Source organism: Polypterus senegalus, chromosome 4 (assembly GCF_016835505.1).
Source record: "Polypterus senegalus isolate Bchr_013 chromosome 4, ASM1683550v1, whole genome shotgun sequence".
Classification (NCBI taxonomy): Eukaryota; Metazoa; Chordata; class Cladistia; order Polypteriformes; family Polypteridae; genus Polypterus; species Polypterus senegalus.
In genome coordinates, this window is record NC_053157.1 from 88,378,631 (window position 1) to 88,403,586 (window position 24,956).

At 37.6% G+C, this 24,956-nt stretch overlaps 1 protein-coding gene across 2 annotated transcripts in view; it reads left to right on the forward strand.

Annotated features, from left to right (window-relative positions):
- Positions 1–3,559: 3,559 nt before the first annotated feature.
- The window catches only part of ufsp2 (ufm1-specific peptidase 2), a 60,933-nt gene continuing 39,536 nt past the window's right edge, over positions 3,560–24,956 (forward strand). For both annotated transcript variants that reach the window (XR_005633349.1, XM_039750993.1), the window contains exons 1-3: positions 3,560–3,663; positions 14,717–14,792; positions 15,077–15,260. Coding sequence is in view for 1 of the 2 variants with exons in the window: in XM_039750993.1 (XP_039606927.1) it covers positions 3,661–3,663; positions 14,717–14,792; positions 15,077–15,260 (263 nt within the window). In the remaining variant the exon portion in view is untranslated. The remainder of the gene's footprint in view (positions 3,664–14,716; positions 14,793–15,076; positions 15,261–24,956) is intronic.

A 24,956-nucleotide genomic window follows, 5' to 3' on the forward strand; every position in this document is an offset into this window, starting at 1 on the left:
ACTCTCTTCCTTGCATATTAACGCCAGAATTATCTTAGTTTTTTTTGTTTTTTTTTTATTAATTTTATTGGAATCCATACAAAACAATCAAGTTTTTACAAAAAGAAGAATTGAGTTAAGAACAGATCAATCCCCACCCTTGTGTATTATCTTAGTTTTAACAAGCATTTTTCCATTAAACTCTAGAACTATAATTCTGATTGATTTTCAATACTTCTAAGGCAACCGTGGTATGTTGGAAATGGGCATAATTTCAAAATAAAATACCATATATCCTTCAGTACTTAACAAAATAAAGTTATATTTAAGGTAATGTTCAGAAAATCTAAAGTGTCAGAATGTATTGCTGTAAGAGTTCTTGACTTAAGCTTCTTTCTATTATTGTAAAGGCAGTGGCATTGCTTATGCATTAGAGAAAGGGATAATATAGCATAGTAGTTTCAAAAAATGAGAACAGAATGTGTGGGGGTAAGGGGTTTGGGGCACAAGCGGCATTGCTCCCTTTATTGCCAATAAAAATATGTTACTTTATAATTATTTGAAGCTTTTATGGTTTAGTGGTTAGGGTTTCTGATTTTCATCCATGTAGGCTGGGCATGATTTCCAGGAGGTAAAATAAGTGCATTGCCTTTAGAGTCTTTTGCCCTTTTGAATTCCACCTCCTTTTTCCCTGCAATGCTGAACTGGATTAGGTAGGTCTTGAAATATTATGGAATCTTATGTTTATGATAATTTCCAGTGCATCAAAGCTATATGGTTCAGTTTGCCAGAAGCATTAACTTCCAACCAAGGCTTATCTACTTGGCTTTGCAGAATTCCCACCATAAAAGAAGGTGAAAATTAAACTTGTAGATAATCAAATATGATATTCCTGTAAATCTATCGTTTTTAATGGGGGATTTCTTATACATACCTGGTTTCATATAACTGTTTTAGAGAAGACGTATATATATATATATATATATATATATATATATATATATATATATATATATATATATATATATATATATAGTACAGGCCAAAAGTTTGGACACACCTCCTCATTCAATGTGTTTTCTTTATTTTCATGACCATTTACATTGGTAGATTCTCACTGAAGGCATCAAAACTATGACTGAACACATGAGGAGTTATGTACTTAACAAAAAAAGGTGAAATAACTAAAACATGTTTTATATTCGAGTTTCTTTAAAATAGCCACCCTTTGCTCTGATTACTGCTTTGCACACTCTTGGCATTCTCTCGATGAGATTCAACAGGTAGTCACCTGAAATGGTTTTATTTATAGTTATTATTCATAGTTTTGATGCCTTCAGTGAGAATCTACCAATGTAAATGGTCATGAAAATAAAGAAAACACATTGAATGAGGAGGTGTGTCCAAACTTTTGGCCTGTACTATATATATATATATAAAATTGGTCCGTGGTATATCAAAACCATGTGTGCAAAGCAATAATTCTATTGGTGTTGCTTTTGCTGTTAGCGTTCAATATAGAAGAGGAGAAAACATGTAAATAAACATTAAAACTGCATGGGGAGGAGGACTATTGGTGTCACTACCATAGAAAATATGTCATTTAATTTAAGATAGCATCAGTCTCCCCGCAAAACTAAATTGAAAGAGCAATTAAAAGCTGGTAGATTAATAATATAAATGTGCTGCATCTTGCTTCAGCCAGAAGTGACAGCAGCAGTGCGCCTACAATCTAGTAGTCTGCATTCCACTTTATAACCCGCTATATAACTTACGTAGCATAATTAACAGAAAGGAAGAAAACTGGGAGATCTCACAAAAAAGTCGACATGCTTAAAATTCTGCTACTGTATTCTACTTTGCGTTTTATTCTACATTTTTAGTGTGTTAAAGGGATATTAGATATTTGAAGAGTTTACTTTTAACATTTGGGTTATCATTTTTGTTTTAATTTTTAAACTTAAATATGTTTCAAATGTCTCATATTTTCATTTTAACAGAAAAATACAAAAATAGATGAAGACGTTGCGAATTTTCCTTGAGCACAATGCACAGAAGCTCTCTCCATGCCGATATGTTGTACTCCAGCAGGGAGTGCTGTTTGACCACTACTACTGCTAAGTTCCAGCCACATGCTTTGCTTTCACTGTAGTATCCGGAATTCTACTAGAGGTTGCAAAGAGCTTCACAGGAAAATAAGACAATTATTTCTTTGTTTTGGGGAACCATACAGTTTGAGATATAAACAAGAGAGTGATAAACATAAAAACTAAATTATAAATTTATAAAAACAATTCTAATAACAATCATGATGGTGTGATGGTGAGGCTGTGTGCGCCTTCTGTGAAAACGAGTATTGTAAATTTTTTCACAAAATTGTAGCCTGATTTCTGAATCTGTCTGAGATATTCGAGAGTATTTTAATAAGCAAAAGGACGTGCATCTGACAACTCATCTCTCACGCTTTTAAGTGCGGATATAGTTAGAACACCTCAATCTGATGGGCTACTCTCCGCGCTGTACCAATGATATGTCAGATGTATAGTTGCAGAAGAAAAATAAAAGTTGTTTGACTTTACTGATGTTTAACTCAAAACATTTTCGATCACCTGTACGTCTTCCCCGATGTCAAGTTTTCCGAAATTATGCGGCAGCTGATCCTCAAACGTCAGCTGTTTAAACGATCGTGTAATGACCCGATGGTAGACCACACAGACACACGCAATTGTTGATGGAACTTTGAAGTGCTAGTTCAGTCCCGACGCTTCTGTTAAAATCACAGGAGACGCCAAAACGTATATCCAATTAAGACTCTTAGTGATTGCAGTCTAGTCGTGCAGCTCCTTGCTAGACAAGTAAATCGCCGCAGTGGCTCATAGTTTCTAGGCTATATTCTCGGTAGTGGCTGATCGTTTCCATGTCACTCAACCGCCGTGCATCAGCTCTTTGTGGAGGTGTTTACGCGGACCTCACCTTAGTGGTTCCTCCTAGGTCCGGCATTAAAGTATTCACCTATGATCGAAACTAAAAATGTGCAGGTTATTTATTGGGAACTATTTTACTTACGGTTACATTATTTTATGTATGGCAAGTCGAATTAACATTTAGAAAGAAAACACATTCCGGTATTTGTTTTTTTTTTTTTTTCTTGTGATTAAATTAAATATATACAGTAGTATAGATTAAGACGAAACAAAGTAATACAGAAAGTAAAATATACTCTGTTAATGTTTTCTAGATATCCAGATGAGGACTTACTGCGGACATACAGTTATTTAAATTGCTGCATCTGATTATCCCGACTCATCTCGATTATCCAGTGATTCGCAAAGCGAAAATCTTAAGGACAGTAATGTAAAAGAAAGATCTTCAGCAGCCAAAAAGGATGATTTAGCATTCAGTTTAACATCTAAATAAACGCTCTGTATTTTTGCTACTCAGTATTTTTATGTATGTCTGTACTTGATCGGTTTCAGTTTTAAATAAACAAATTGACTTTCCCTTGATTTCTCAAAGAATTAGAGGCATAAACAGTTTGTATACATGTCGTTAAGTACACTGATTCGCAGCATGTTGTGTCGTCATCACCAGAGCGACGGGATATGCGACTGCGACAATGCAACAATGTAAAGCCACGTTTAAATAGAAGCGAATCAAAGCAGAGTTCCTTTCTGTGCCGTCATGGTCAGTATATTTTTTGGTATTAAAGTTTTCCAGTTACCATTTAATTCATGCTGTATAGGTGTAATTTTTGTAAAATTAGGACTATATTTACTCTTACTGTCCTTGCTTATAGAACTGTACTGAAAAAGTAACTTATTGGAATGGCATATGTCGTTAAAACTGACAGAACACTTGGAATTCATGACTCATTGTGTTTATCCTGCTGTCAGTAGTTTGTTAGAAAGCAGTCATGTTTTTGGTGTTGAAAGAACCCCAGTTTTATTGCTGAGACCCATATGCCGGTTGACTTGCCTCAGTCAATGCGTCAATGTTCTCATTTTAAGGTGTGGAGACCCTTACCCGTAATTACTCCCCGCCTCATCAAAACAACCACAACACGCATTTATTCGCGCATTCTGTGGGAACCACTCTTTATTCTTTAACAAGTAAATAACAATCAGTAATACAAAACAGATCTGGAGGACCCCAGTCCCCTTTAACAGACTTCAGTGTCCAGTCCTTTTCTTAGCTGAGTCAGCCTACTCTCAGGTGCTTCTGAGCAGCTCTGCTATCTTAACACGGATAAGCACTGTGCTGTTTGCAAATCTCACTCAGCCCTTAGCTTGTGTTCAGTATAGCAGCACTTAAGGACCTGTCTTTGTTGCCAGAACCGACGTTTTCTTTTTTTGTTTCACCACTCGTAAACTGATTCAGTAGCCTGTGAGACAGCTGCGGCAGCCCGGCTGTGACTTAACAGTGTGTCTGTGGATGGCGTCACCCTGACATAGATTTGGGATCAGTGAGGTTTGGAAAACGAATGGATGGATAAAATCAAAGGACGAGCGAATGCTTTCTAGTTTGCAGTTTTACTTTAATTTGCTTTAATCTGCTGGTATTTCTAGTTTTATTTTAAAAAATCCGTTTTTTGAACAGTAATTTACATGAACTGTATGTATGTGGGACAGAATGTACATTTATTTGCTATAGTCCGACTCTTGTTTTATTTGATTTAAATAGTGTGAAATAAGAGCATTTAATTTCTTATATAAACATTTTTTAAAGGTGTCTGATGGCAGCTTTTTTAATTTGTTCATTTAAGCTTCTGACTGCAATGTCCAGAAGTCTGTTAGACCCTCTATTTCCTTTTTACTATTTCCCCACCCCCGTTTAATTTCCCATAAAGATGTAGCATAATGGCAAAATCCTGTAATCCATCCATCCATTATCCAACCCGCTATATCCTAACTACAGGTTCATGTGGGTCTACTGGAGCCAATCCCAGCCAACACAGGGCGCAAGGCAGGGAACAAATCCCGGGCAGGGCTCCAGCCCACCGCAGGGCACACACACCAGGAACAATTTAGGATTGCACCTAACCTGCATGTCTTTAGACTGTGGGAGGAAACTAGAGCACCCAGAGGAAACCCACGCAGACATGGGGAGAACATGCAAACTCCACGCCGGGAGGACCTGGGAAGCAAACCTGGGTCTCCTAACTGCTAGGCAGCAGCGCTACCAGTGCACCACCTAATCCTGTAATATAACAGTTAATTATAGTAATGAAAAGTTCTTTTTTTAATGTAGGTTTGCCTTTAGAATATTTAAAAGATGAAAATAAAAACTTTAGTGCCTTTGGATACTTACAAAGTAGGGGTAGTGTGAAAGAGATTGCAGCAGAACTCTATATTAAAGCTGTATTTGGTAATGTTACAGAGGTGATTTAAATCCGAGTCATTGAAAACTTAAACACTCCACAATCCATTAGAATCAAAGAGTAAAATTAGTACTGTTTCAGTATTCAGTGGATTTGAGTGGATGTCTACCTACCAAAAAAAAAGTTACTAAATACTTTTACTCACTCAAAATCACCATCCTGTTCTCTTATCACTGTTTTGTTACGGGAAAATGGTTTAAGGGATTAGAACATAAGTAGGCAAAGAATCAGAGAGAAGAGGTCCAATACTTCTACTTTGTTTACTTAATCAATTATAACATTTAAATACATATGAATGGGTTATAGAAATAAAGAGACAAACTTATACTTACAATAACATACATACATACAGTAACATACATCAAAAGACCCAGAGCCATCATCCCAGACCAGTAGACTGAGGGGGCCCGCTTGTCAGTCTTGTCAAAGGATCAACCCTTTTAGCCTTTCATTTACCGGGCGGTGCGCGCTGTCCCCACGGTTGATCCTCCAAAGAAACTGAGGGCGGAACCTTCCCTTATATACTAATTGAGCGTCCTTGCCCAAAGCGGCTTACGTTTAAGCAGTGTATACAGAAGTGATTAGTTTCAGCACACACACACCTTTCCACGGGACGCGGTGTTGTTTTGCACTTGGTCCTGATGATGACGACACCTGGTACCAGGAGGCACACAAAAATAAGAATTGCGTAGTGAAGCCCCTTGAAGTGAAAAACAAGTCAGCATGACCCTCTGGCCATATTCCCAGTACTTTTCCTTCTTGAAGCTGGTTTTTGCGCTGAGCGACCAACGCCCATCTGCTCTCTTGATCCCCCCCTCTCTTTAGAAAAATCCTTCCATTACAATCACATGCTGAAAAACATTTTCTCCATCAGCTACAGTATAAAGAAAAATGTGCTTCATTCTGTTCAATCATAGCTTGATTCATTTATGATAGTGAACTACCAAGACATTTGTTCATCACAAACACTGACAGCACATTCTTTTTTATTTAAATCATGACATTCCCTTTTTTGAAATAAATAAATAAATAAATTCTAGCCCAAAAAACAAGTATACATGCAGACACACAAAAAATATTTTCCAAACATTTTACATATGAAGTTTTTTTTTCCTGTTTTTAACAGTTTTTCACTCATCCCTGTCTCTTGCTGGTTTTCTCACTGTTCTTCTACTTGAGGTTTTATATGATGGTTTACGTGTTACAGGTTGTACTGTCTGTGTTGCATTTGTTTTCCATAGAGCATTAGATGACTTCAGTGTTATTATTTAAGGCTGTTTCACACTTTATACATCAGGGTTTTTAAATGTTCCTGTTGCTTGACTGAATTGTTCATTTGTCTTCCTAATAGATTTTCTGTTTCTTCCGTACTGTTGACAATCTGGTGTTTCCAAAATGTATGATTTTGGCTGTTCTGCAAAACCTTTAATGATGTCAGGATTCCATCCTTCTTACTGTATTAGCACTCTCTCACGTGTACCATCTCATAGGCAAGGAATGAACGTGCACTACAGTTTCTTTTTTAGGTGGACCTGTACACAGTTTCTGACAAGCTGTGGAGTCAGTAATTGAGATGCTTTGTTTTCAACCTTCTACCCATTAGGAGTTGTGTTGGTGACAATCCGATATCCTATGAAAGGGTGTTAGGTGAATCTGATAATGCCATATATGTATTTTTATTGTTGGCTTTGGGTTTTTTCATTAGCAGCTTCAAAGTTTGTAATGTGCATTCTGCCATTCTGTTGGACAAAATGTGAATAATGTGGGTTGGAGATTCCATGTACAAATACCCAATCTTGGGCAGGTTTCTTAAACTCTGTGCTTGAAAACTATTGACCATTATTAGTTATAATAACCTTGGGAATACCATGGCGAGCAAAGTTTGATTTTTAGAAGTTTTATAACTGTGATTTTGTATCTTGAAGGGAATTGTTTTTTTGTATCCTGGCTTAAGGTGAATTGTTTTTAAGAACTTTGAGAAGTAATCTACGATTACTAGATAGTCACTATTGGTAAAATTGAACAAGTCTACCCTTATCTTTTGCCAAGGTCTCCCTGGAACCCCATGTGTCTGGAGAGGCTGATATTGCTGTGTTTTACTATACTTTGTACAGACTGCACATGTGCTCACTAATTTCTCAATGTCATTCCCCATTCCTGGCCATTACATACAACAACAACAACAACATTTATTTATATAGCACATTTTCATACGAAAAGTAGCTCAAAGTGCTTTACATAATGTAGAATCCGTCTATATAATAGCGGTTGGGTGTCCTTCCGTCCCGTGAGTGCTACGCAGGCGCGGAGTTTCACACACGCCCCATCCATTTTGCAATGCACGATGGGATTTGTAGTTTCGTTTTTCCAGGTAAAAGATGATTTTCTATTCCAGACTGTGCGATATCTTCTTCTTATTTCTTACTATATAAAAGCGGTCGGGATTGTCCTTCCGTCCCGTGAGTGGAAAGCGTAGTGGTATTCCACTTATCACAGACTTACTACTTGCAGCTTGGGGTACGAAGCGACATGATGTGAGCAGAGTTCTGGTGCTCCCATCGTTCCCTTGCTTTTGTGCGTGATGCGCTGGAAAAATAGACAAAATTATGTCTCTGGAAATAATTAATGTTGATGGAGTACAAATGTCTCACCACGTAGTAAATATCAGGGAGGGTTCAAAAGGGCGACCTCAATATAGAAAAAAAGTTAAAATTTCATCACAAAAATAACAGAAACTACAAATATTAAAGTAATACCGCCCAAATGCAATATAACCAAATTAATGAGTTTGTATAAAATATCAAATTGATCTACATATTGAATTGCCTTAAGAAGTGGTCAACTTAACAGGTGGGTCAGCCTAGTAGGAAAATAAAATAAGTCAACATTAATTAACATAGAATAAGAGTAAGGTCCAATGGCCAGGGTGGACAGAAAAAACAAAAAAAAAAATCCAGACGGCTGGAGATAAAAAATAAAATCTGTAGGGATTCCAGACCATTAGACTGCCCAGTTCCCTCTGGGCATTCTACCTAACATAAATGAAACAGTCCACTTTGGATTTAGTGTTCTCACGGAAGGACTTGATGATGATGGTCATGTAGACTTCTGCCTTTTAATCCATCCATCATTGTTGGAGCATCATGATGCTTTGAGTAGGAACCGGAAAAAGAAACAAAAGAGAGAGTACGGATTTTAGAGCCACCATGAATAGTTATTATGATGAATTGAACATACAGAGTATCAGAATTAAGTTAAAGTGAAGTTATGAAAAGGCCATGTTAAAGTAATGTGTTTTCAGCAGTGTTTTAAAGTGCTCTACTGTATTAGTCTGGCGAGTTCCTATTGGCAGGCTATTCCAGATTTTAGGTGCATAGCAGCAGAAGTCCGCCTCACCACTTCTTTTAAGTTTTGTTCTTGGAATTCTAAGGAGATACTCATTAGAGGATCTAAGGTTATGATTTGGAATATAAGGTGTCAGACATTCCGATATATAAGATGGGGCAAGATTATTTAAAGCTTTATAAACCATGAGCAAAATTTTAAAGTCAATCCTGAATGACACAAGTAACCAGTGTAGTGACATCAAAACTGGAGAGATGCGCTCAGATTTTCTTTTCCTAGTTAGGATTCTAGCAGCTGCATTCTGCACTAGTTGCAAATGATTTATGTCTTTTTTGGGTAGTCCTGAGAGGAGTACGTTACAGTAATCTAGTCGACTGAAAACAAATGCGTGAATTAATTTCTCAGCATCTTTCAGTGATATAAGAGGTCTAACTTTAGCTATGTTTCTTAAGTGAAAAAATGCTGTCCTAGTGATCTGATTAATATGCGATTTAAAATTCAGATTACAGTCAACAATTACCCCTAAGCTTTTTACCTCAGTCTTGACTTTTAATTCTAATGTATCCAGTTTATTTCTAATAGCCTCATTGTATCCATAACCTCACATCTACCTCTACAACTTTCTATACCAAGTTGACTCTCATGTACTCTATGTGTTTTAGCATGTCTTCTTTAAGAACTGCTGGGATATTTATTTTTTCTCAAATACATGGATCTTTTCTGTGAAATTCCAATACTGTTGTATTCAATTGGGACTGTATTTCTTTTTGTTGGCCATTCATTCTGTATATTATGTTGTAATTTTCTTAATGCTATGTCTTTTTCTGTTAATTCTTTAATCTTTTTAAGCTTGTTAGCTTCAGCCAGTCAGTTTTCTATCAACATTTGGACTTTTGCTTCAGTTCCACTATCTTCAAGTTCACTTACATGTTTTTTTCACTGACTGGCAAGAATGCTTGTAACAAGGTGTCTGAAAAATGAATTTCTTTTCCAGGTTTATATATGACCGTTACCTGGTATTTCTGTTGATTCTTGGTGGTGCACTACTAAGAGGTTTTTTGAATATTGCTTCTAATGGTTTGGTTGCAATCAGTTTTGACCTCAACATCTTTTTCATATACAAATTGATTTTTAGCCCAAAAACAATTGAAAGTATTTCAGTTTTTGCATAATGTTGCTGTATTTCAGTTATAGCTTAGGATGCATACGCTACTTGTGGTTCATTTTGTAAAAGTACAGCTCCCAACCCATTTTTTGAAGTAGCAATAGAAACCTTGATAGACTGGCTAACGTCATAGTACTCCAGCAATGGGGCCTCAGTCAACAATATCTTCAGGGCCGTTAATGCTATGCATTGTTTTTCTTCCTTGTGCCATGCCACCTCATCTTATAAGAGCCAGTTTATACTTCACGCTCAGAGCACGTACACGCACGCATCATGGCTGCCATGTGTTCTCGGCATTCATTTGACGTGTTCTCTGAGCCCGTCCTCAGACAATAATGGGATGGGTGCGCAAATTGCAGTACCAGCAAAGAGTCGGGGGGCACAATGTGATAAAGTTGGAACATGATGTCAGAGTCTTTATTTACTATCTACATGTGACAGAAAGCTGCTTTATGAATCCAACAGGATTGATGTGCGTGCTTCGATGTTTGATGAATGGTTCGATGTGGTGAAGCAAAATATCACATACAAATGCATTTGTGGTGCTTTTACATTCAAGCGTTGCACGTTCCCCATCATAATGACACACCATCCTGAAATTGACACACAATCCTGAAACCATCAGGATTGTACCATCCTTAAACATTTCAGTTTTAAATGTGCGTATAGATTATTGTCCTGTGTACTGAGTACAGTGAACATTTTCCTTGTGAGTGCTAATCAATAGGAAGCACATCGCCACTATCTGGTGCCATAATTGCTAATTTCAACTACTTTATCTTGAAATTTTTGTCTTATCAGAAAAATCTCAGAACACATCCTGGTAATCTTAGTATATTGTGAGGTTTCTGAACTATTTTGAGATCCCCCCCCTAAAACAGGACAACACAAAGCACGATTACCAAGTCTGTGGAAGATTGTTTGTGTGTTGCTGGGGCAACCGCACGGTCACAGCACTGCAGCAGAATGCCTTGGAAGCAACTCTGAGCTGATCGCGGTTGCGCTATAAGTGCCTGTCATTGACGGGTGATGCAATGAACATAATAAATGCAAGGAACAGTATTACATGACCACTAACCTCGCCACAACCCAGCCTGTCTGCTGTGTCTGTGTATAGGAGAGTGTAGATCTTGCTACAATATATAACCCTGCTGTTTCTGTTTCAAGCTGAATACAAGCTTGTTTTGCTAAAGTACTGAGACTCAGCCTCATGTTTTGGGGTGCAAGACAGGGATTCACGTGTCTCAATATTTATTGTGGACCACCATGGCGCGTACAAATGCCCTAACCTGACACAACTTCCAGCACACATAGCACTTTCTTTCAGTGGTGGAGCTCTTTTTCTTTGCTCCCACAGCACAGTACAACAAAGCATAGCACAGTCAGTCCTTTCATTCTTCTTTCTCTTCCTTCTCTCTTTTTCTGCCGCCTCCACTCCTCTCTTATCAAGCTTTGTCCTCCACCTCCTGACTCTAGCTCCCCGAATGGAGTGAGGTGGCTCCTTTTATTCAGTTCCTGGGAGTGCTCCAGGTGCCTCATTAGTATTACCTGGAATCAATCCCAGGTGTTGGTGGAAGTCCACTGTAGGGATCTGCAGATTTCCTGGCAGCCCTCATGGAACCCAGCAGGGCTGTACCAGACTCTAAGTCCCGGCTCCCGGCATGCCCTGCGGAAATCCTTGGTGTCACAACTGCATATATATATATATATATAATATCCTTATTTTGATTCCTTTAATCTTTCCTCATAGCTCATTCCTGGAATAAGACTGTTAGTAATTCTCTCGACTTAATTTAGTAATGTTTTGTGCTTTTGTCATATAGAGACCAAAACTGCACACGTGTAGTTTGTAGTAATGGGCAAAAATTTTTATTCTCATGTTTTCATGCAGAATTGCAGAAAAAAATGTATGTTATAATGGTGCCTAATGGGGACCCATGCTGTACAATTGCAAATGATGTAAAGAATGTCCATGGAAAAAAGAAAACATTTATCATGTTACTCGAGTAACATAATCTAAATGTCCATTATCCAGTTGTATGGTCAAAACGGATGCATTTTTTTACTAAAATATTAACAGTTACTTCCAGAAGAAGCAGTGTACAATTGCAAATTGGAAAACACATTCCCATAATTCTGTGCTTTTGAATTGAAGAACTGCGTCTCCCGCCATTCATTGGTCAAGAGAGTCCAGTTTACAATGTAAGCTACATTTTCTGGAAAAAAAGAAGTCAGGCAGAGAGTATTTGGAAGATCTCCAGTATAAGGATAATGCAGTTTTCTGGAGATTGTGCCTCAAATAAACAATCTCTGCCGATGACAGTGAGGGAAAGAGTAGAGGGGTCCAAATAGAGAAATATTTTGTAAGAGCGGAATGGTATTAAAAAAAAAAAAAAATCTGAGGAGATAAAATTTGATGATAGATGTCTTAAAAAAACAATACAAGGTAGCAACCACACATTCAGTAGGCATTGATGGCAGTTATAGCGGACAGACCAGCGGCTTGTAGGGTATAAAACATAACCAGTGAGAAGATTTAAACAGGATATGTAGATAGTTTTTTTGAGGATAAAGAGATGTCTTTGAGAATAGATTTCCATGAAACAGAGCCATCTTTTAATTTTATGTGAGTTCCTTAATGAAATTAAAGCAGCTGATTGAAAACATCCAAAAAACTGTAACCAATGTCCTCATGAATCTCAGAATAGACTGTTTTCAAGAATTTTTCAGAGGCAGAAGCACTAATCTGTAATAGTTACAAAGTAAAATTCTGTTTAATAAAATTATTTTTGTAAAACAAGAAAATATAGAAGTTTATTGCATCATAGAGGTATCAGGAAAAAATTTTTTGGACATACACAGCACAGAACCACCCTCTTGGAATATGACTAGTTGCACCTATAGGCTTCTGGGCCTGAGTTCATGTAAGAATGACTGAGACAAAGTAGAAAACTGTCCTGTGGGCTGACAAATAAAAATTTGAAATTCTTTTTGGAAATCATGGACACTGTGTCCTCGGCTTGTTATCCGCACACAGCTCAAAAACCAACATGCATGATGGAATGGGGTTACATTAGTGCATTGGTAGTTTGCACATCTGGGAAGGCTCCATTAATGCTGAACAGTATATTCAGGTTTTGAAGCAACATACTGTATGCTGCCATCCAGACAATGTATTTTAGTAAGACAAAGCCAAACCACATTCTGCATGTCTTGCAACAACATGGCTCTGTAGTAAAAGAGGCTGGGTGCTAAACTGGTCTGCATGCAATCCAGACCTGTCACCCAGTAAAAACATTTGGTGTATTATGAAATGAAAAATACAACAAAGGAGACCCCAAAATGTTGAGTGGCTGAAATCCTATATCAGCCAAGAATGGGACAGCATTTTACTTTCAAAACTACATTGGTATCCTCATTTCCCAAGCGTTTAGAGAATGTGGTTCAAAGAAGAGGTGTTGCAACACAGTGGTAAATATCCCTCGGTTCCAACTTTTATGAAATGTGTTAGCTGACATTGCATTCAAAATTAGCATACATTTATCTTAAAACAATAACATTTCTCAGTTTTAACATTTGATATGTTGTCCTTGTACTATTTTCAATTAAACACAGGGCTTACTTGATTTGCAAATCATTGCATTGTTTTAATTTACATTTTACACAGTGTCTCAACTTCTTTGGAAACAGGGTTGTATTAAAAGGTAAATTTGCATTTTGTTTATTTTACTTTGGCTAGATACTCTAGAATGTTACATTTAGGCACTGATACCTGTTTAAAATTTTGGCATGGTCAAAGTCTATGTGAGGTTTGCATATTCTCCAGTTATACTTCTGAGTACTTTAGTATCTTATAGACTTGTAGGTTAAAGTGATTTATGATTTTTAACTGCCCAAATACTAGTGAGTGTGCGTTTGTCTGAGTAATTTTCCTCTGTAATGAAATGACCATCTCATTAAGATTGTTCCCTTCTTGCAGCCAATATTGCCGGGGAAACACTCTAGTCAACTATGAAGCTGTATTTGAATGTGAAAGTTTGTAAAATGAATGAACGAATGGTTCTAACTTCATGGTGTCCTGTTACAGTTTTGTGATATGGAGTGTATACAGCTGCATAATGCTCTAGTGTGGTTGAGAAAAAGAGTGTAACACCTGAAGCCCAAACATTTGATATCTTTTTCTTGTGGAATAAGGACAATCAGAAATGTAACCAAATTTGATAGTGATGCCTGATCTTTCCTGAATTCTGCTACAGAATGATTGTTAAAGGACAAGTAGCTAAAAAAAAGTGCCAAAATTAGGTGCTCTTCTACGTTGCATAACACTGAAGCAATGCACCCTCTGTTTTACTCTTCCAGATTTTTTAAGCACCAGAATTTATATTTATAAAGAAGTTGATGAGTAGCATATTTGAAGTTGTTACCAGCTTATGGTGTTGCCTCCTGTTGGATGAATCTATTTCACATTATCAATTTGTTGCTTGCTGATTCTTTCCTGTCAGTGTCTTTACCACGTTGATGATGTCTAAGGCAATTATTTTTAATTCATTTTCAAACCGCCTGGTTTTAGTTGTGAGACTGCCGATGAAGGATTCAATACAATAAAATTTTAAATGTTTTGGACGAAGTGTTTTTTTTTTTTTTTTAAGTTAAAGATAATTATTTGATACATTTATTGGAGTGGAAACAATTACATTTTGCATTATGCCTTATTTTTAGACTTGCTTCAGAGTTAAAAGAACATGTTTTTATTTATTTTTTTAATATTACTCAAATTAAAACCGGTTTATTTTTTTTGAGTAGATTTTACATTTGAAACAGAAACTTTCATATTCTCTCTTTTCTCACAGGTTTTGGAGGATCAAAGTATATTTTGCCGTGTCAGAGGGGCTCTTGAGCTTTCCTTTCCTCTGCATAGTAAAGAAGGTTAGTTTTACCACTGTCAAACTTTACCATATATCATTAACAGAGTCCTACATTTTATTTGTTTGTGTTTATTGATAGATTGTGTTTTATATGTTATATCATTACTATTACCTTATTTTATTGATTTAAATTTTTTTAAATATCAGTAAATGAATTGTGAATCCTGTTTCCCTGCTTTTTAAAAGCCTAATTTCTGAAGCAAAGGTCAAATGTTAAACATTGCTGTTTAATACATAATCAGATCTTCATTGAACTTCAAATTTGCAATCATTGCTTATTTTCAGAAGCAACAATACAGAAAGCCATTACAAAAGCTGTACAAGATGTCTCACTACAAGTGTCATCTGAATCTTTTGCGTTCAATATTCGTGCCAGCCCGGTATTTATATGGCCTAACAGAAATCTTAAAATAACTCCAGCTGAAATAACTCCGGACACATCATGCAGAGAGATTCAAAAATACATCAGGTATGTTACTTGTAATTCTCCAAAGCGCAGAGTTTGTTTGCTTGGTAATTGATCTGGAATTTCCACATAAATCCTAAGATTATGCATTTTATTTTGTCATCATAATGCCCTGTTTCAGTAGCTTTGGATTTCTTTGCTTACAACCTCTAACTCGTCAGAAGTTTCATTACAGAATCTATTTTTGATAAACATTCTTCTGGTACAGAGTTTGTTTAATTGTTCCATGCTGATTACATTTGTGTGTATTTTGCAGTAACTATCATGTCTGTCTTGAACCTGCTGCTGCCTTTATAGGTTTGTATTTTGCTATGTCTCTAAGCAGAATAAATAAGTAAAGAAAAGTTTAAATGTCTTTCTAACTTGAAAAGGAAACGTGATAAAATACATATTTATAGCTTCTTTCCAGGTTGGGGATACAAATATTACATGGAACAGCTGAAAATTATGTATTATATTTATTATTATTATTTACATTTTCTAGTATAGGAACAAATTCACAGTAATATGACTTGCATATATTCCAGGCTTAACTTCCTCATTACAGCAGTGCTGTAATTACTGCTGTAGTAGCAGAAATAGCTATTTCATCGCTAGTATAAATTACAAACCGGATTCCAAAAAAGTTGGGACACTAAACAAATTGTGAATAAAAACTGAATGCAATGATGTGGAGATGGCAAATGTCAATATTTTATTTGTAATAGAACGTAGATAACAGATCAAACGTTTAATCCGAGTAAATGTATCATTTTAAAGGAAAAATATGTTGATTCAAAATTTCACGGTGTCAACAAATCCCAAAAAAGTTGGGACAAGTAGCAATAAGAGGCTGGAAAAAGTAAATTTGAGCATAATGAAGAGCTGGAAGACCAATAAAAACTAATTAGGTCAATTGGCAACATGATTGGGTATAAAAAGAGCTTCTCAGAGTGGCAGTGTCTCTCAGAAGCCAAGATGGGTAGAGGATCACCAATTCCCACAATGTTGCGCAGAAAGATAGTGGAGCAATATCAGAAAGGTGTTACCCAGCGAAAAATTGCAAAGACTTTGCATCTATCATCATCAACTGTGCATAACATCATCCGAAGATTCAGAGAATCTGGAACAATCTCTGTGCGTAAGGGTCAAGGCCGTAAAACCATACTGGATGCCCGTGATCTCCGGGCCCTTAAACGACACTGCACCACAAACAGGAATGCTACTGTAAAGGAAATCACAGAATGGGCTCAGGAATACTTCCAGAAACCATTGTCAGTGAACACAATCCACCGTGCCATCCGCCGTTGCCAGCTGAAACTCTACAGTGCAAAGAAGAAGCCATTTCTAAGCAAGATCCACAAGCTCAGATGTTGTCACTGGGCCAGGGATCATTTAAAATGGAGTGTGGCAAAATGGAAGACTGTTCTGTGGTCAGACGAGTCACGATTCAAGTTCTTTTGGAAATCTGGGACGCTATGTCATCCGGACCAAAGAGGACAAGGACAACCCAAGTTGTTATCAACGCTCAGTTCAGAAGCCTGCATCTCTGATGGTATGGTGTTGCATGAGTGCATGTGGCATGGGCAGCTTGCATATCTGGAAATGCACCATCAATGCAGAAAAATATATTCAGGTTCTAGAACAACATATGCTCCCATCCAGACGTCATCTCTTTCAGGGAAGACCCTGCATTTTTCAACAAGATAATGCCATACCACATTCTGCATCAATCACAACATCATGGCTGCGTAGGAGAAGGATCCGGGTACTGAAATGGCCAGTCTGCAGTCCAGATCTTTCACCTATAGAGAACATTTGGCGCATCATAAAGAGGAAGGTGCGACAAAGAAGGCCCAAGACGATTGAACAGTTAGAGGCCTCTATTAGACAAGAATGGGAGAGCATTCCTATTTCTAAACTTGAGAAACTGGTCTCCTCGGTCCCCAGACGTCTGTTGAGTGTTGTAAGAAGAAGGGGAGATGCCACACAGTGGTGAAAATGGCCTTGTCCCAACTTTTTTGGGATTTGTTGACACCTTGAAATTCTGAATCAACATATTTTTCCCTTAAAATGATACATTTTCTCAGTTTAAACTTTTGTTCCGTGATTTATGTTCTATTCTGAATAAAATATTAGAAGTTGGCACCTCCACATCATTGCATTCAGTTTTTATTCACAATTTGTATAGTGTCCCAACTTTTTTGGAATCTGGTTTGTATATTACAATGTTCCTTTTCAAGCATACTGTTGGAGCTGTTGTTTATTATGTAAAAGACACTAAGCTAGCCAGGATTGGGTTCTAGCATTGTTTTCATGTCATGGTTTGTTATACTTATTTTTTGTGTCTTTGCTTTTCTTTTGCAGGTTACATTTACTAGGCTTTTGACTAATGATTTTGAGATACTATGCCAGACTACTAACTGATTTAGATTAACAGATATTTTTCTGATTATTGTTGTCAATACTGAATAAGAAAACTTACAGAGCCACTTTATTTAACATTTTCCAAACGAAACATTGTTGTATTTTTAAGTAGGTTGTCCCAGGTCAGTTACTTCAAGGTACTCTTAGAAGAATGAAGTATAAAATCTCTATATATAATCTTCATTTGGATCTTGATCTTTGTTTGTCCGCGAATGAATTAGAAGAAGAAGCCCTAGATGGCAGTAGAGAGACAGCTAAAACATAAGCATTGCATTAAGAATCTCCTCCAAGCTTAAACTACTGAAGACTGTTGTACGCCAGTCACACCTCAAAACACAGACATTCAAACTAAACAAATTGTAGTGCTTTAAATTAACTAAAGAGATCTTCATTTAGATCTTGATCTTTCTTTGTCTGCGAATTCCACGCATGCATAGACCACCTTCCAGTTTAGTACATTGTTGTTACTCACGGATGTCAACAATGTGCTGGAATAACGAAAGGGGTGGTGGACAGGGTTACGCTGGTTAGCTCCTGAGGCCTGGTTAGAGAATGAGATTGCCGAAGATAAAAGGTACGTGCCTACGTAACATATGAATGAAAGAAAGACAGTGGGTAAAATGAATGACAATGTAACGGTACGTTCCAGAAATTATTATTGTTACATTGTAGCCGGTGAGTCTCACAGTTGTACCGTGGCTTGCTCACATGTCAGTGAAGTGATCCTTATTTATGCTTTAAAGAACCTGGATACCTATGTGTCCCCCTTTTATAACCATTGCTCTGTGTATATTGCCTTACTCTTTGGACTGCCACAAAGCAATCTGCGAAACTGGAGAAAGGTTGAGAAGAGATCGTGAGAGGAAACAACAGCGTCGTGAAAACGAAACAGACTGTGAACGGACAGAAGCAGAAATGCTCCTACACCACCACATAATTACTATTCGGACAGTGATTCCGAGTAGGCCGTTCCTATCGAATCAATATCCAAGGGTTTTCTTTTGTAATTTTGTTTCCCTTATAAAAAATCATAATGCTGTGCGACGAAGGGCGCAGTTCACGACTGGCAGCCACATTTAAACAGGGAGCCCTTCACAGACAACTTTAACACGCGCAACGTAGTTGGCCACACATGGCTAGTAATTGAATGTTCTTCCTGACAATGTTTACAAAGGTCCAGATATGATGCATTTGCCACATCACCCACTCAGTCATACAAATCATGAAATAGCTAATAAATTTGTTGTCTTTAACAAGTTCTAAAATTAGATAAACCCTAACCTTTTATTTTTTTTGAACACTTCATTTTTTCTAAATGCTTACATGGTCTTTATTCACAACCCTAGTCATAAGATCGCCCCCGTCCCCCACTTTGCGTAACTGTTGCGGTATGTGGTGTTTGTTTCTTTCTGTAATGACCAAACTGCTCCAGTCTTGAAATTGTTCGTCTAAATGATGTTGTTCAAGAAGCCTTTCTGTCAGAAGTCCTTATATATTATGTGGGACCCCCCAGTCAAAAGTTATAACAATTACTCAACTACTGCCTCTAATTTAACAAAAGTAAATCTGCAATAAATTCAAACCAGTGTGTTTCTTCGTGCCAGTCCCAAGCCCAGATAAATGGGGAGGGTTACGTCAGAAAGGGCATCCAGTGTAAAAGTTTGCCAAATCAATATGTGGAGAACAATACAAATTTCCACACTGGATCGGTCGAGCCCCAGGTTAACGACTGCCACCAGTACTGTTAGTCAACAGGGTGCTGGCAGAAATTGGGCTACTGTTGGCTGAAGAAGAAGGAGGAGAAGAGGGGGGAGACGTGTCTGGAGGCAGGAGGAGAGGAGGAAGGTAAAGAGAGTGGAACTGAGGGTAGGAACTTTGAATGCTGGCAGTATGACTGGTAATGGGAGAGAGTTAGCATATATGATGGAGAGAAGGAAGGCTGATATATTGTGAGAACAAGAGACTAAATGGAAGAGGAGTAAAGCCAGGTGGACTGGAGGTGGATTCAAATTCCTCCATCATGGTGTGGATAGGCTGAGAAATGGAGTAGGGGTTATCCTGAAGGAACAGAATGTCAATCGTGTTTTGGAGGTGAAAAGAGTGTCAGAAAGAGTAATTATTATGAAGCTGGGAATTAGAGCTGTGATGATGAATGTTGTTAGTGCATATGCCCCACAAGTTGAGTGTGCAATGGATGAGAAAGAAGATTTTTGTAGTGAGCTGGATGAAGTGATGAACAGTTTACCCAAGAGAAAGAAAGTGGTGATTGAAGCGAATTTCAATTGACATATTGTTGAAGGGAACAGAGAAAATGAGGAGGTGATGGATAGGTATAGTGTCAAGGAGAGAAATGAAGAAGGTCAGAGGATCGTGGATTTTGCCAAAAGGATGGACATGGCTGTGGTGCCTGTGTATTTTAACAAGAGGAAGGAACACAGGGTTACATACAAGAGTGGAAGAAGATTACATCCTATGCAGAAGAGTCAATCTGAAGGACATTGAAGACTGCAAAGTGGTGGCAGGGGAACGTGTAGTTAAGCAGCATAGGATGGTGGTCTGTAGGATGACGTTGGAGATCAAGAAGAGGAAGAGAGTGAGGGCAAAGCCAAGGATCAAATGGTGGAAGTTGAAAAAGGAAGACTGCAAGGTTGAGTTTAGGGAGAAGGTAAGACAGGCACTGGGTGGTAGTGAAGAGATACTAGACAGTTGGGCAAATACAGCAGATGTAGTAAGGGTGACAGAAAGAAGGGTGCTTGGCGTGACATGTGAACAGAGGAAGGAGGAAAAGGAAACCTGGTGGTGGAATGGGGAAGTACAGGAGAGTATACAGAGGAAGAGGGTGGCAAAGAAGAAGTGTGATAGTCAGAGAGATGCAGAAAGTAGACAAGAGTACGAGGAGATAAGGCACAAGGTGAAGAGAGAGGTGGCAAAGGCTAAAGAAAAGGCATATGATGATTTGTATGAGAGGTTGGACACTAAGGAGGAAGAAAAGAACCTGTACCGATTGGCTAGACAGAGGGACCAAGCTGGGAAAGATGTGCAGCAGGTTAGGGTGATAAAGGAAAAAGATGGAAACGTACTCACAAGCGAGGAGAGTGTGTTGAGCAGATGGAAAGAGTACTTTGAGAGGCAAGAGAATGGGAGAGAGAAGTGGTTGGATGATGTTGAGATAGTGATTCAGGACATGCAACGGATTACCAAGGAGGAAGTAAGGACTGCTATGAAGAGGATGAAGAATGGAAAAACTGTTGGTCCAGATGACATACCAGTGGAAGCCTGGAGGTCTTTAGGAGAGATGGCAGTGTAGTTTTTAACCAGATTGTTTAATTGAATCTTGGAAAGTGAGAGGATGCCTGAGGAGTGGAGAAGAAGTGTACTGGTGCTGATATTTAAGAATAAGGGGTATGTACAGGACTGTAGTAACTACAGGAGGATTAAGTTATGGGAAAGAGTAGTGAAAGCTAGGTTAAGAAGTGAGGTGATGATTAGTGAGCAGCAGTATGGTTTCATGCCAAGAAAGAGCACCACAGATGTGATGTTTGCTCTGAGGGTGTTGATAGCGAAGTATAGAGAAGGACAGAAGGAGTTGCATTGTGTCTTTGTGGACCTGGAGAAAGCATTTGACAGGGTGCCTCGAGAGGAATTGTGGTATTGTATGAGGAAGTCGTAGAAGTGGCAGAGAAGTATGTAAGGGTTGTACAGGATATGTACGAGGGGAGTGTGACCGTGGTGAGGTCTGAGGTGGGAGTGACTGATGCATTCAAGGTGGAGGTGGGATTACATCAGGGATCAGCTCTGAGCCCTTTCTTATTTGCAATGTTGATGGACAGGTTGACAGACGATTAGACAGATAAGATAAGAGATTAGACAGGAGTCCATATGGACTATGATGTTTATTGATGACATTGTGATCTGTATTGATAGTAGGGAGCAGGTTGAGGAGACCCTGGAGAGGTGGAGATATCCTCTAGAGAGGAGAGGAATGATGGTCAGTAGGAACAAGACAAAATACATGTGTGTAAATGAGAGGGAGGTCAGTGGAATGATGAGGATGCAGGAAGTAGAGTTGGCAAAGGATCAACAGTACAGAGTAATGGGGATTGTGGAAGAAAGGTGAAAAAGAGAGTGCAGGCAGGGTGGAATGGGTGGAGAAGAGTGTCAGGAGTGATTTGTGATAAACAGATATCAGCAAGAGTGAAAGGGAAGGTCTACAGGACAGTAGTGAGACAAGCTATGTTATATGGGTTAGAGACGGTGGCACTGACCAGAAAGCAGGAGACAGAGCTGGAGGTAGCAGAGTTAAAGATGCTAGGTTTGCATTGAGTGTGACAAGGATGGATAGGATTAGAAATGAGTACATTAGAGGGTCAGCTCAAGTTGAATGGTTGGGGGACAAAGTCAGAGAGGTGAGATTGTGCTGGTTTGGACATGTGCAGAGGAGAGATGCTGAGTATATTGGGAGAAGGGTGCTAAGGATAAAGGTGCCAGGGAAGAGATAAAGAGGAAGGCCTAAGAGAAGGTTTATGGATGTGGTGAGAGAGGCCATGCAAGTGATGGGTGTAACAGAACAAGATGCAGAGGACATAAAGATAGGGAAGAAGATGATCTGCTGTGGCAACCCCTAACTAGAGAAGCTGAAAGAAGAAGAAGAAATTTGCAATAAATTACTCAATATCTTTAGACATTCTTAGCAAAAATCTGTCTATCCTGTCTGGCTTAACGGCTAATGTCTGCCATGTAACAACATTGCTTCCATTGTAGAATGAACAACTTTTCACCCAACTGTTTTACTTAATGACATCTTCTGGTCACAGTCTGACAGTTATTTTAGTCATAATCCAGAGCGTCTTACCATAGATGAGGGTGAGGATAAGGAATGTGAGGAAGAAAAATAAATGGAAGTGATTTGATTAATATCAATCAATCCATTTAATTAAATATTGGTTTTGCCTTTGTTCTGTACCAAATGTCATCTCTCCCTTTGTTTAGCATTGGGTGAGAGAGGTCTAAGATATTAGGCTGCAACTCAAGGTTTTATTCTCCCAATTAATTAAACAATAATAAAAGCTATAGGCTTGTTTGATAAAGTTCACCATTAGCTTGTTATTTACTAGCTACTTGCAGTTTAAATTTACCTTAACATAGATACGGTTTTGTGATACCAAGAGCTTCAGAATGATGCAGGTACTGTGTGGAATTGTGTATCGTTGCTTTAGGTTCAAATGAAATACATTGTGCTTATTGTCTTTACCATGTGGTAATTGTTTATGTTTGTGGTGTGAGGTCTTACTCAGCTTGTTGTTAAGCCCTTGTATGCATCATCTGTAACTTCAGAAGTAAACACATGACTTTGTTCTCCCTTCAAGTGTATGTACTATTGTAGCTCAGACATTATAAAAACGACATTAGTTACAAATACAGGAGAGATGGCATCATCATGCTGGAATCAAATTCTGTTAAGGATTTAGAGGTTTTCCTTTGCACAGCACACTTGGCCTATAGTTATTACACAGAATTAATTAGAAAGTCAAATAAAACATTAGGTTACACTCTAAATACTGTTAAGTATTAAATAAGGAACCCTGCTTCAACTCATTAATACTGTATGTCAGTGAAACCACTTCTCGAGTACTGCAGACAGATAGCAGCACGAAATGTTGAGTGTAAAATAGTAACCAAGGGCATCATGTGACAGACTTAGGCTTGGGAAACTAATTCAGACCTTCAAATAATGTCATTCTGAGAAACTCCTAGTTGCAGCGTCAGCCAATGAAGCAGTTGAAGCTGAAAATTCCTAAGAGGCAAACAAGATATAGAATTTTTTGATGAAAGTGGAAAAAAATATTAACACATTATTTTTTCCTATCTCAAAGTAAACCCTGGAGATGGAAATATAAACATTTATTGATAATTCATTACATTTTTGTGAGTTGAAATGTGAAGGATTTCAGTCATCTCCGATCAGATATGGTATTTTTGTAGGATTAACCTAGACAGAGAAGTGATTGAGTAGGATAAGTCTTTCACTCAAAGGTAGGAAGATCAGAGGATTGAGATTTTTGGTTCAAAAGGCAACCCCCTGCATAGCTACCAAGGTAATATCTGTTCTCCTAGAGGATTTTAAAGGCAGGTCACAAAAGCTGAAAGACTAGTGATTGGGAAGTGAAAAACTGAGTTAGAAAAAGTTAAAAATTGTAGAACTTTTGAGAAACAAATGGCTACTGCTTTTTATGACAGAATACAGTATAAGAGACTGTATAGTACACATCTTTTATGTCTCTCTGGTAGTTGCATCACATGCAATGAAGCATCATTATATGGCAGCAGTGCCACAAAAATAGTGGAACCTACAAAAAAACAAAAACATGACACAAAATAAATGTAACATTATTTTAGAGGGAAAATCTGAAGAAAATATTGAGAAATTCGAAATCTCAGGAGTTCACAATCACCAATTAAATACATTAGACTCGAGGCAGAAGAAAAATGTACAGCAGCTACAAATAATTTTAAAACTTTACCATATCATAACAATATCAGACCCTGATGGGTGCTATGTTATGATGATAGGAAAATTAAACAAATTTAAAATCTGTACAATATATTTGCACCAAATTTGGATAATATCGAATTAATGCTTAAAGATCTTGTGTTTAATTCTCAATGTGAGCCCTTATAGGCTTGTAACAGCAGAAGATTTAACTGTATATTAAACCCTGATTTAGACAGAACCCTAATTTAAATAAGTCATGAACAACTGAATCAACAATCACATTTTTATTAACGATTACAAAAACCTTTGAGCCCATGCAGGTTTTCTAGTCATATTTGAAACAATTTTACTTTTTTTTTGTCATTGAGTCCCAGTTTTTAATGAATTTATCACCCTTTTACTGATAAGTTATTGTTATTTCAAAACTTGCAACTATAATTCCATTGTTATCTCTAGCCATGTTGCTCTCTTTCTATAACTAAAATCATTATTATTTATCAAATAATTCACAATTGATGACTCAATCCTGTTATATTAACTGACCAATTTTATTAAATCAATTTCTGCATTAGTTGATATTTTCATAGAGATCCCTGTGATATCCGTGAGAACACTCTAGGAAACATTTTAAGTATATTTTTAAGGGCAAATTTATTTCATATGTCTCGCATAATAAGTTAAAAACTAGAAGGGCATCTTAAGTAATAATGATATCTCTAAAACTGAAGAAGTATATGCAAGGTCACCAAAGATGTAGTCTCCAAAAACAAATTTTACTTACAAGCAGAATTCTGTTTTTT